Source organism: Jaculus jaculus, chromosome 14 (assembly GCF_020740685.1).
Source record: "Jaculus jaculus isolate mJacJac1 chromosome 14, mJacJac1.mat.Y.cur, whole genome shotgun sequence".
In the NCBI taxonomy this organism is placed as follows: Eukaryota; Metazoa; Chordata; class Mammalia; order Rodentia; family Dipodidae; genus Jaculus; species Jaculus jaculus.
Window position 1 is genome coordinate 64,429,975 of NC_059115.1, and position 12,676 is coordinate 64,442,650.

Consider the following 12,676-nt stretch of genomic DNA (forward strand, 5'->3'; position numbering starts at 1 on the left):
AGGTCCTTCCTTTTTCAGTGAAAATACTAGGATCGTTTGTAGGCTGGGAAAATAGCTCATTTGGTAAAGTGCTTGCCTTGCAAGCATGAGGATCTGAGTTATCTCCTAACAGCCATGCAAATGACTGGTGCGGTGTGTCTGTAATCCCAGTGCTGAGGAGGTGGAGACAAGCAGATCCCTAGACTTGCTGATGAGCTCCATGCCAACGAGAGACCTTGTCTCAGGAAGAGGTGGTAGCGTACTTGATGACAACACCTGAGGTTGTTCCCTGACCTCCACACGCATGTGCATACACACCACATACCCCACACACATTCCCCCCCCCCCAAAAAAAAGAAAGAAAGAAAGAAAAGAAAACAGGAACATTGTCCTATGTCTTTAGATCGCTTGTAGTACCTGAGGTTTGTTTTTAACATTAAAAAAAAATTATATATATATTGTTGTTGTTGTTGTTGTTTTGTTTTGTTTTGTTTTGTTTTGTTTTCTGAGGTAGGGTCTCACTCTAGCTCAGGCTGTCCTGGAATTCACTATGCAGTCTCAGGGTGGCCTCAAACTCACAGCAATCCTACCTCTGCCTCCTGAGTGCTGGGATTTACAACATGCGCCACCATGCCCAGCATTTTATTTTTTTAATTTTTTAAAATTTTTAAAAATTTTTTTAATTTTTATTTATTTATTTGAGAACAATGGACAGACAGACAGAGAAAGAGGCAGGTAGAGAGAGAGAAAATGGGTGCGCCAGGGCCTCCAGCCACTGCAGGCGAACTTCCAGATGCTTGTGCCCCCTTGTGCATCTGGCCTACATTCTGGAGAGTCAAACCTGGGTCCTTTGGCTTTGCAGGCAGACACCTTAACTGTTAAGCCTAAGGACACATGTTCAACTCTCCAGATCCCATGTAAGCTAGACATACAAAGGTGAGTCAAGAGCAAGGTCACACATGCCCACTAGGTGGTGGAAGTGTCTGGCGCTTAATTGCAGTGGCTGAGGCCCTGGCACACTAATTCTCTCTCTCTAAAATAAAATAAAAATAAAAAATAAAATACATTTTATTTTATTTATTTATTTGAGAGGGAAAGAAGACAGGAAGACACACAGAGAGAGAGAGAGAATGGGCATGCCAGAGCCTCCAACCACTGCAAATGAACTCCACATGCATACACCACCTTGTGCATGTGGCTTTATGTGGGTATTAAGGAATCAAATCTGGGTCCTTTGGCTTTGCTGGCAAATGCCTTGACCACTAAACCATCTCTCCAGCACTGTTTTTAACTTTTTAATGACAACTTCCATACATATACACAATGTACCCTGATCATAATCCCCTCCCACCACCCTTCTTTGTACCCCCTTTGTACCCCTCCTCTACCACACTCTTTCTTTCCATCTAGTCCTTCTTCTATTTTGATGTCATTATTATTATTATTATTTTTGCCCTAATATCATACGGCTCTTGTGTAGGTAGCATCAGCCACTTGAGGTCGTGAATGCAATGGCCACTTCATGTCTGGAAGACAGCATTCCAAAGCACTCCTCTCCATCCTTTAGCTCTTAGACTCTTTCTGCCACCTCCTCCACAGTGATCACTGAGCCTTGGAGGGGTGATGCCTGAGGTTTAACCACTGTTAAATCACTGTTGTCTATATTTGTGCTGCTTTTTTTTTTTTAATATATTTTAAAGAGAGCAAGTAAGAGAGAGAGACAGAAGGAGGCAGAAAGAGAGAGAGAGAATTGGTTCACCAGGGCCTCAGCCACTGAAATTGGACTCCATATACTTGCACCTTCTAGCGGGAGCCTTTGTGCCTCTGGTTTATGTGGGATCTGGAGAGTAGAACATGGGTCCTTAGGCTTCACAGGCAAGCACCTTAACCACTAAGCCATCTCTCCAGCCCTTGTGCTCCTTTTGTTGTTACTTAGAGCCTCCCTCTCATCCTCCCTCCCTTCCCTGTTTTGTCTATAATAATACTTGCATAAAAATCTCTGGCTAGGTATCTGTGTTAGGGACTAATTTGCAGAGTAGAGTAAGATCCCTGCTCCAAGAGGCTCCTGTTTCATGGGATGACTTGTTCAACCAAGTAAGTGGGCTTGAAATACCGGGGAGAGGGCAGAAAGCTGTAAATGGGTGGGTAGTAGTCTTGTGAGCAGGGAAGAAAGAAACCTTGTGTGGGCATGTGTATGAAGTGACATTTGAACAGGGGCCAAAGACTAGGGAGACTGAGTTGCCCTCTGACTCAGGAAAACCTGAGCTGCTGGAGGAGAGCAGTGCCCCTTCCCCTGGCACCAAAGGGCTATCTCCTGACCCAGCTCCGAGGGGGATGCCAGCTGGTCCTGCTGAGACTTAAAGCTCAGCTGTCATCAGTCAGTCCTGCTGCCCTGCGCTGTGCTGGTGGCCTCTCTTACTCTGCACCGTTCCGGTCTCCCAACAGATGTTTGCTGCGGGGAGGCTCCTCTTTGGGGGCTGTGTTCTGAATGGCTATGGCTTCAGCAAGCAGAATCTACTGAAACAGATTTTCCGGGCTCGACAGGATTGCAAGATGGGCTACTTCCTGCCAGACAACTACAAATTCAAGTAAAACTGGACAGGGCACCCCTCGGGGGGGGGGGGGCAGAGTGGGCAGAGGGGACTCCAGCTCGGGGGAGGGGGGATCGTCGTGGGTGGGGAAGGAGGGAACATGTGAGGCCAAAGGAGTGATGTGGGGAGGAGCCAAAGGTGGGGAGCAGGATGTGACCTCTGCCTGTAGTACACGCAGCAAAGCTGCAGCAGGGGGATTTTGAGGTGAGCAGGGAGGAGTGAGAGTAGACAGCAAGGGGTGAAGGGGGCCATGTTGTTGGTCTCCCCGGGACACAGAGAAAGGGTTGTTTGGGAAAAGAGGGCCTTGGGATCATTCACACAGTGCCAAATTTATCTGGAGAGACTGTGAAGATGAGATTGTTGGGCCAGAGTCCCAAGCTGCATCCCTGTCCCACTGTACCCAAGGCCAACGGGCATGTACACCCACTCTGGCTTTGGGCTGGGTTTCTGGGCAGACCCCCACAGACACTGTCAATTATGGAGTGGGAACAGAAGAATGGGGACAGGTCAGGTGGAAGATGTCTGACAAGTGGCTTCTGAATGATGTAAAGTCCTCCAGGGGACCTAGATCCCTGTGGGCTATTGGGCTGGGGGACACATGGAGCAGCCCTTCCAATAAGCAGATGGCAGTTGAGAAAGAGACCATAGGTCCCTCTGTTGTGTTGTGTTAAGCCACACTGAGCAGGAGGACTGGGTGTCATTGGGTTGTCACCCTCAACCTTCTTTTCCATTTTGTGTGTGTGTGTGTGTGTGTGTGTGTGTGTGTGTGTGTGTGTCCTCAGTTCATTTCCCCAGGCCTGGAGCACAGGAGGCCCTGGGGAAATGTTTACCAGAAGTTTTGATCTAGAGCTGATTTTGTGCCAGGGAGGCAAAATTTAGGCTAGTGTGGAAGAGGGCTGGCTTACAGCCAGAGTGTCCACTGATGCTTAAGCTACTGTGGTCATCTGGCCACCCCTGGAATACTCTTGTGACAGGCTCCTCCTTCCCTTTGCACTGCAAAGTTTGAACCCAAAAGCCACGTCACTCCTTCATTTCTGAGAGTGGGCTGCGTGGCCCGGCTTCGTGCTCCATGGCAGGGACTTGTGAAAGTGGACAAGACTTTGATCTGCTTTACCTCGGCTGGGCTGTAGACTCAGAAATCAGTGTGGGAAGAGTATGAAAGGCGCTCACCTTTTGAGAAATGCAAACGAAAACCATGCTGGTGTGTCACCTCCTGCTTGATAGGATGCCGCTAACACACGGCAAATGCTGGTGAGGACGGGAAAGGCTGGGACCCTCACTACAGTGAGAATGCAAAATGAAAAGGCCGCTCTGGAAGGCCATATGACCACTCCTCAGAAGCCAAACAGAATGACCACATGTTCTAGGATTTCTGCTTCTGGGCAGTCACTCAAAGAATTTAAAAAAAAAAAAAAGATGGAAGTAACCCAATTGCTCATCTACAGATGAGTGAATGGCTCAAGAATATTATTCAGGCTTCATTCAGGTCCCAGAGGGATGGGACATAATGCTTTCAGGACCAGTTGAAAAAACAAAAAAAAAAAAAATCAGAAGCAGTCAGGGTTGACCACACAACAGTGGCAGAAGTGCCTTGAAAACAGCCATGTTCCCATAAACAAATGCCAAGGTAAGCTGTAATGTGCTCAGAGGATCACCGAGAACTTTGCAGCTGGTCACGGAATCTGCAAAAGATAAAGTCCTTTGTAAATTGCCGCATCCCTGACAAGCCCCAAAGACTGCTGGGAGCTTCAGAGTGCCCTGTGAGCTAGGAGGCATGTGAGAAGCCACTGGCCTGCTGCTCCAATACAGCAGGCTATTGCGAGCTGTGCAAGGCCCGAGAGAACACACTGCAACCAGAGTAAGATCTGCTAAGGATAATGCAATGCCAGTGTGAGACTCGGGGGTTTGGGGATGGTCACGATCCTTATGAACTTCAAGTGAAAGTTTGGTGCCCTGTGCAGTGTTCCCCAGATGCGAGGGAACTTTTCACTCCAGTGCCGCTGGAAAGCACCTACCTTCAAGGAAGCAAGGAAGGCTGGAGGCAAGAAGCCAATGGAAAGAGACAAGGAGAACCACAGGTGACTACAGCAAGGTGTCGTGGCCTGAATGTCTGTGTCCTACAGTCTCATACCCTGAAATCCTTACCTCCAAGGTTATAGTGTGGGGAGGTGGAGACTTAGGGAGGTGATCATCTTATAAGGACAGAGCCTCTGTGAATAGGATTAGTGCCTGTATCAAAGGGCGTCTACCACATGAAGATAGCAAGAGGCTGTCATCCACTGAGGGTGCCCTCTGTGAGTGTGACTGAATCTTCTGGAACCTGGATAATGGGCTTACAGCCTTCAGAACTGTGAGCAGTACACGTCTGTGTTTTATAAGATACCCAGGCTGTGGGGTTTTGTTAAATCAGCCAGAACAGTCCAACGCAAGCACTCCAAACTGAACCACTAGAGCCACACATACGTGTTACCTGAAAGTTCTGGGGGCTGACAGCAGACCCAAGTATGGGTTGGGCTGGCTCCCTCTGAAGTTATGTTCTGGCCTTTCTATTCCTGATAGTTCCTTGGCTTTGTCAGTGGCATCACCTGTGATATGACACTAGCTTTGTGGAAATAGGGGACCCATCCCGATCCTCTACATCTCAACTAACATTGTCTACGACAGTGCCACCTTCTAGGGTTCCTGGAGATCAGGACTTCAGTATATGAACTTGGAGGGCACGTTCAGCCCCACAGCACTGCATGATGGCATCATTTTTTTTTTTTTTTTTTTTTTTTTGGTATTTCGAGGTAGGGTCTCATTCTAGCTCAGGCTGACCTGGAATTCACTATATAGTCTCAGGGTGGCCTCGAACTCACGGCAATCCTCCTGCCTCTGCCTCCTGAGTGCTGGGATTAAAGGCGTGCGCCACCATGCCCGGCTTGGGCATCATTTCTTCAGCCTCCAGTCTAGTTGGCTCTCTTCCGTGAAGGCTTCTCCTCAGTTCAGGCTTTGCCCATGCTCAGCTCAGGGTGTGCAGGAGCAGTTGGCATGAGAGGGGAGGCCGTGACTATGCAGCCCTTCAAAGAAGCTAGGAAGCCAACATCCAGCGGTCCACAGGTCCCCGAGCTCGGCAGCGTCTCTCTTGGCATGCTTAGGAGGAGAAATCGTTTGCCCGTCTCTTTAGGGACTTGAACAGAACGGGATGACACTGCGTAAACTTTAGACCCTGCCCAGGTAAGTCCTTCCCTGCTAAGCCCTGCCCTCCTCCTACAGTGTCTTAACTTCCCTCACGAGCCCGGAGGATTCTGACTCGGCCAAGAGAACCGTTTCTGAAGACCTGGAAGAAAGCATCATCTCCTCGATAGCGCAGGGGGACAAGGTGGAAAAGTTCCCTTCTCCGGTGCCTGAAAAGTATGTGACTGCCCTGGCCTGCGCTGCCGGAATAAGCCTGGCTCACTCGTAGGCTACCTCCCTGGCTCTTACGGGCCACCACCGTGAGGCTAGGGCCTTGCAAAGCTAAGTCGCCCCAGGCATGGGTCAGCCCCTGATGCCTGGGGTCAGGGTTGCTTTCTCTAGCTGCTGGCAGTACTCTCAGGGTACTGCAGGAAAACCACACAACCCAGACTCATCTATCATAAAGGTAGAGGTTGCCCCTATTCCAGCAAGAAGCTCGCTCAGCCTTGTCAGATTCCACTAATTTATGAGTGGGGGACAGGGAGCCAAATCACCTTTCCTAGGGAGTTAGAAAAGCACAACTAGAGGGTCACACGCACCCCAGGACCCCAAGTTGGAGCTACCTTCCCCCACCCCCTGAGGGCCGCGCCCACCTCCGCCAGACCGGGGCTCCCCGCCGCCGCACCCATACCCACCTCTTCCCGCTGCAATGCTTAGGGTGAAGCAGCCGGAAGCGGAACCGAGTCCTTCGAACAAGATAAGGAAGAACAGCAAGAAGAACACCAACAAGAAAACGGATGTCAAGAACTGACATCGCCCCATGGCCAGGAATGCCCAGTCCATGCCCACCACCCTAGTCTCCCATTCCCTTTAATAAACACGCATGCCTCTAGCGTCCAGGTGAGGCCGTGATGGGCATGCCCAGCTCTGTCTGACTCCTACAAGGCCAGAGCCCCCCCTCCCCACAACCTGTTTCTAGGCTGAATCCTTGAAAATTTGCTGCCCCCAACCCAGAGCTTCCTTTGTGGCCAGGAATGAACCTGACACCCCCCCCCCCCCATGCCTAGGCATAAATATCTCACTGCCAGTGGCCCGGGAGGAAGTCTCAGATGGGCCTGGACTGTATCTCCGCCCTTCACTGGGTGGGGAAGGGCTCTGATTCTGCCTGGCAGAAAGAGGCAGAGAGAGAGAGAGAGAGAGAGAATGAGAAAGGCAGAGCAGATGTGACAAGAAACAGAGAAAGGTGGAGAGAGATGATAAGGCAGAGCAGGGAGACGGAGGTAAGGAGAGGAGTGAGACAGAGTGAAGGAAGGAGGATGGAAGAGTAGGGGAAGGAGAGGACAGAGGGAGGAAGAAAGGGGGAGGGACACAAGGAAGAGGAGTGGGCCTGAACAGGTGCACCAAGGGACCTTCAGTAGTACCCGAAAGCCAGAGCCCTGAGTCTCCTTGGCAGGCTCTTAACCCCATGTAGTCCAGCACTGGAGCCTGTGGACGGTTGGACACTCCTTGGCTAGAATCTACAGGCCTGGAGAATTTTTTCCGGCATCCAGGGGTTTCAAGGCAGCCAGCCCCAGTAAGGCTCTGCCTGGTCCTTGTCCCCCAGAGAGCTGAAGCTCTTGCTAGGGCTTAGCCTGCAGATCTAGGCTCTGAAGAGCCTTATTCCAGGAGAAAGCACTGTAATGGGCCTGCTTAGTCCTGTGAACCCAGAAGTGAGTTCAAACATAAACTCCAGGCAGCGTTTGATGATGAATTTGTGGATGGCCACTGTGCCTCCTCCACACACAAGGACAGATGAGAACAGGAAATCAAGGGGAGAAATTGCTACTCTGTCCTTCATTGAGGCACCACCATCCCCGAGCCCCCTAAGGCAGAAGACCCAAATAAATACTGAAACTGAGGTCTTGAAGCTAGAGTCTGAAGTGAAGCCTCTTAGCTACCCCGCGCATGGGCGTGTCCCGCAATCAGTAGCCGTGTGCTCTGGGAGTGCAGGCCCTGGCCCCGCGCAGGGTGCTCACCACCTCGGAAAGGTAGAAATGGGCCTCCGGGAAGCAGGGATACCTCCCTCTGGCACAGTGTACCCAGAGTTACATAATCACATTGTTCCCCTTCAGAGGAAACACCGGGGAGGTATGTCCTGCTCCATCGTACCCTTCACAAAGCAGACAGATAAGAAGGTTCTGTGTTAGAGCAGGGCTTTGTACACTTTTTCCATGCGGGAGCCCTCTTGGCCCAAGAAAATTTTACATGACTCCAGGCATATATGGGCCTATAAAACAGGTATACAAATCATTTACAGATAATAAGTTATATAGAAAATTTTATTTTAAAACAGTTCTTTGGTGTAAATATAGCTTTACCATTTATTAAAGATGAAAGCAAATTTGTATGACAATGAGAGACAATGCCTATTTGTTTATACATAAAGATTAAACCTTGGCTGAATATTTGATTCTACATCTTCAGTAGAGTGTCTTCAAATGTTTTCTTAAAGTTGACTGATATTTTGACTTTTGAATTGTTAATGCTGAGGACTGTGCATAAATACATAGCAGAAAAGGGCAAAAGTGAATTTGGTGTCACTTCAGAAAGTGTTGGAAAATTCTCCACACACATATACACAAACGCTGGCACACAAGGATGCACGCGTGTTCCACACCTCAGGTCCAAAAGGTTTATAAGTGAGCTTAAGAATATTTCTTGGGCTGGACTCAGGTTCAATTCTCCAGATCCCATGTAAGCCAGATGCACATAGTGGCACATGCGCCTGGAGTTTGTTTGCAGTGGCTGGAGGCCCTGGTGTGCCTCTCTCTCTCTCTCTCTCTCTCTCTCTCTCTCTCTCTCTCTCTCATGTGTGTTGTGTATATATGTGTCCCTCTCTCTGTCTTTAACAAATAAATAAATCTTACTTTAAAACAATAGTGCCAGGCGTGGTGGCACACGCCTTTAATCCCAGCACTGGGAAGGCAGAGATAGGAGGATCACTCTGAGTTCAAGGCCACCCTGAGAATACAGAGTAAATTCCAGGTCAGCCTGGGCTAGAGTGAGACCCTACCTTGAAAAAGCAAAAAAAAAAAAAAAAAAAAGAATAGTATTTCCTGGGCTGGAGAGATGGCTGGCTCATCAGTTAAGGTGGTTGCCTGCAAAGTCTAATGACTTAAGTCGAGGTCAATTCCCCAGTACCCACGTACAGCCAGGTGCACAAAGTGGTACATGCATCTGGAGTTCATTTGCAGCAGCTAGAAGACCTGGCATGCCCATTCTCTATCTTTCTTTCTCTCTCTCTCTCTTCCTCTCTCCATCTGTCTCTCTGCCTCCCTCTGCTTAAAAATAAATAAATAAAAAGAATAGTATTTCTAGCTTTTATAAGTTGTTACTATAAATAGTAAGTGCTTCCAGTCTCTTTATATAAGTGCTCCCCAGTAAGCTATACCCCCCAGCCCTGTACTCTTTTCTGTGCAAGTTTTTCAAAGTGAAAAATACAGAAAAGTAATATATATATATATATATATATATATATATATATATATATATATATATGAATGAATGAATGTTCACAAGATAACATACCAATGTAAACAGAACCCAGGTCACATTATCATGTACCTCCTCCATAGGTTAGGTTAGCCTGTTTTGAACTTTATTTCAATGGAATCATATACTGCATTTTTTTTTTTTTGTTTCACTGATAACACATAACAAACCCATAGCCTTGTGCATGTCAAATAAGTGCTCTACCACAGAGCTACATGCCTTGCCCTGCTTGCACACTTGTTTGGTTTCTTTGGTGTTCACTGGGCTTGTGTGATTGGCGTTCACTCTGTTCCAGTAGTTTTCAGAATTTCATTGCACACATGTACCACAATATGTTCATTCAACTGTGAGTGGACAGTTAGCTTAATTCTGCCCCTAGAAAATCTCAAAATGAGATCATTACAATATTTATGGAGATGAAAATCTTCATTACTCATATCATGTGCAGATATAGATATTAAAGCTCTAAATATTAGCTACCTGAATCCAGTGGTGTGTCTTATGAAATAATGCCTGATATCCAGGTAAGATTTATGCTAGCTATATAAACTGGTTTATCGTCAATGCTCCCACATTAATAGACTAAAGGAGAAAATCAAATGCTAACTGTTGGCGAACAAAATACATTAGATAAAGTCTTCACAAGCCAGAAGTAGGTCACTCTCTTAACTCAGTAAAGTTTATATAGTGAAAGCCTACAGCAAACATTTTTCTTAATGGAGACACTTTAAATGCATCTCCTGTAAGATTAGAAACAAGACAAGCCTATCACCAATACCAACATCTAAGATATACTGGAGACCTGGAGCCCTTTATAGAAAGAAATAGAAATGCAAGATAATATAAGGATGTGAGGGGAAATGATAAAATTACCAGTCTTTGTGGGTGATTCAACCATATACCTAGAAAAATCCGACAGGATCAAAGAGAAACTATCAGGATGCAGGTGGATTCCGCAGCCTGTGTAGCCAGTTTCTCACAAGAGGGATGGCATCAGGCTGTAGGTCCAACAACATCTGCTCTTTATCACAGAACATGGTGGACGGGAAGCAGAAAAATAGACCCAAAATGCCAGGAGTGAACTGAGGCTGAGAGGACAGGGTTGTTGTGCTTGGGAGACCAGCACATCTCCCCGAGGCCCTCAAGACGCTGAACAAATCTGAAGCCCTGGGTTGCTAAAGTCCCTGGCACTCCTCACTCGGGACCCTCAAACGTCTCTGCTTACAATAAATGAAACCTGCGCCCCACGCTCTTCCTCCCAGCAATGCCCCAAGAACAGGCAAGTAGCTTTGGCCTCTGGCCCTCCACTTTCTCATCTGTAAAATGGATGTCTGTGATAACAACCTGCCAGCGATCTTGAGTGGATCAGATACAATTCAGAGAAAGGATGTTAGCTTGTCTGCAAAGAGATACATGAGAACAGATACTCATAAAATGATTAAGGAGCTCTCTACCCATTGCCAGCCTCCACATTGGCAGGGCCCACCTACCTACTGGCTGCCTCCCAGGCTCCAGCAGCAACAGGGTTAAGGAGCTTGGCCAGCAGCCAGAAAGGAATACTGTTCGTCCCTTATCTGTGTAGCATCTCCCAGCCCCCAGCCCAGCCTTCGGAAATGAAAGCCCAGCCTGGCTGGGGCTCCTCTGCAGGCTGCATCTTAATGATGTCTCACCAGGCAGAGTGGGTGCCCCCTCTCAGCTCTCTTACTCCCTCCCCTGCAGCTTTAGGGGACCCCAAGCTGCCCTGAAGCTGTCAGCTCACATGTGGGAGAGAGATTGGGTCCTTCTAGGTGCTGGCCCCGGTGGATGCTGGGAGTGCTGGGAGGTGGGGGTGCTGGGGGCTCAGGGCAGCCGAGTCAGTATGCCCCAGGCACCTTGGGTCTCAGCCCATCCTGCTGTGGGTCTGGGTAGGGGATGGAACAGTACAGATTATGACCTACGAATAGGTTGTAAAATCTGTTTAGATGGTTCCATCCACCTTACAGGAAGGAGAACTGGATTAGCAAACAGGTGCACTGCGTGTCCTATGGCAAGCTGCGTTGCAGTCACTGTGGTTGTAGTGCCTGCGAACGTGCTTTGGGGTCCCCCTGGCCAGTCATATGACCTCAGATAACCTGATTTAACCTCCCAGTTCTCGGCTTCATGGCCCAGCATGGGACTAACGCCCACATGGAGCCGAGGTGGTGGGTGCGGGGAGAGACGACAGGCCTCAGGTGCCAGCTCTGTACAATTACCACAAAAACCGCAAAGCTGCTGGATTCAGGCAGAGTACAGAACTTGCTTATGACAGGAATTCAAAGTAAAAGAGCAGGGAAGATGGATCGGGGCTTAAAGGCATTTGCTTGCAAGCCTGCCGGCCTGAGTTTAATTTCCCTGCACCCATGTAAAAGCTGGACACAAAGTGGTGCACGCATATAAAATCCTAACACCCCTACGGCAACGGGAGGCAGAGCCAGGAGACTCCAGAAGCTCGCAGGCCAGCTAGACTGGCACACACAGAGCAGCAAGACAAAAGAGACCCTGTCTCAAAAAGGTGTCCTCCAAAGTTGTCCTCAGGCCTCCACATGCCCCTACACATACACACAAACACACACACAAATTAAGAAAAGGGAGTCTGGAAAGATGGCTCAGATATTAAGGTGCTTGCCTACAAAGCCAAAGGACCCAGGTTCAATTCCCCTAGGACCCATGTAAGCCAGATGCACAAGGCGGTGCGTATGTCTGGAGTTTGTTTACAGTGGCTAAAGGCCCTGGTGTGCCCATTCCCCCCCACAAATACATAAATAAATAACAAAATATTTTTTAAAAAAGAAAAAGCATATTCAGGCTCAGGGAGCTGCTCTGAGCAAACTAGAAGGAGAAAGCAAAAATGAGAATCCTGGGCTAGAGAGATGCCTTAGCAATTAAGATGCTTGCCTGTGAAGCCTAATGTCCCAGGTTCAATTCCCCAGTACCCACACAAGCCAGATGCACATGGTGGTGCATGCATCTGGAGTTCATTTGCAATGGCTAGAGGCCCTGGTGTGCCCATTCTCTCTCTCTCTCTCCCCCTCCCACCCCTGTCTGTAATAACTAAATAAATTTTTTTTAAAAATTTTAAATGAGAATCCTCAGAGAGAGTTCTGTGTGCATTGCCCTCTATTGCTCACACCTCCAAGAATCCTGAGGTTACAAATACCTCCTTCCTGGTCATGCAGTATCTGATTTTTTTTTTTAATTTTTTTTGTTCTTTTTTTTATTTATTTATTTGAAAGTGACAGAGAGAGAGGGAGAGAAAGAGACAGATAGAGAGGGAATGGGCGCGCCAGGGCTTCCAGCCTCTGCAGACGAACTCCAGACGTGTGCGCCCCCTTGTGCATCTGGCTAATGTGGGTCCTGGGGAAATGGGCCTCGAACCGGGGTCCTTAGGCTTCACAGGCAAG

The 12,676-nt window shown here is 48.3% G+C and overlaps 1 protein-coding gene across 1 annotated transcript in view; it reads left to right on the top strand.

Annotated features, from left to right (window-relative positions):
- C14H3orf20 (chromosome 14 C3orf20 homolog) overlaps positions 1 to 6,537 on the top strand; it is a 59,081-nt gene extending 52,544 nt beyond the window's left edge. The window contains exons 13-15 of the mRNA XM_004651411.2: positions 2,425 to 2,567; positions 5,826 to 5,963; positions 6,444 to 6,537. Coding sequence (XP_004651468.2) covers positions 2,425 to 2,567; positions 5,826 to 5,963; positions 6,444 to 6,537 — 375 coding nt within the window. The remainder of the gene's footprint in view (positions 1 to 2,424; positions 2,568 to 5,825; positions 5,964 to 6,443) is intronic.
- Positions 6,538 to 12,676: the final 6,139 nt, after the last annotated feature.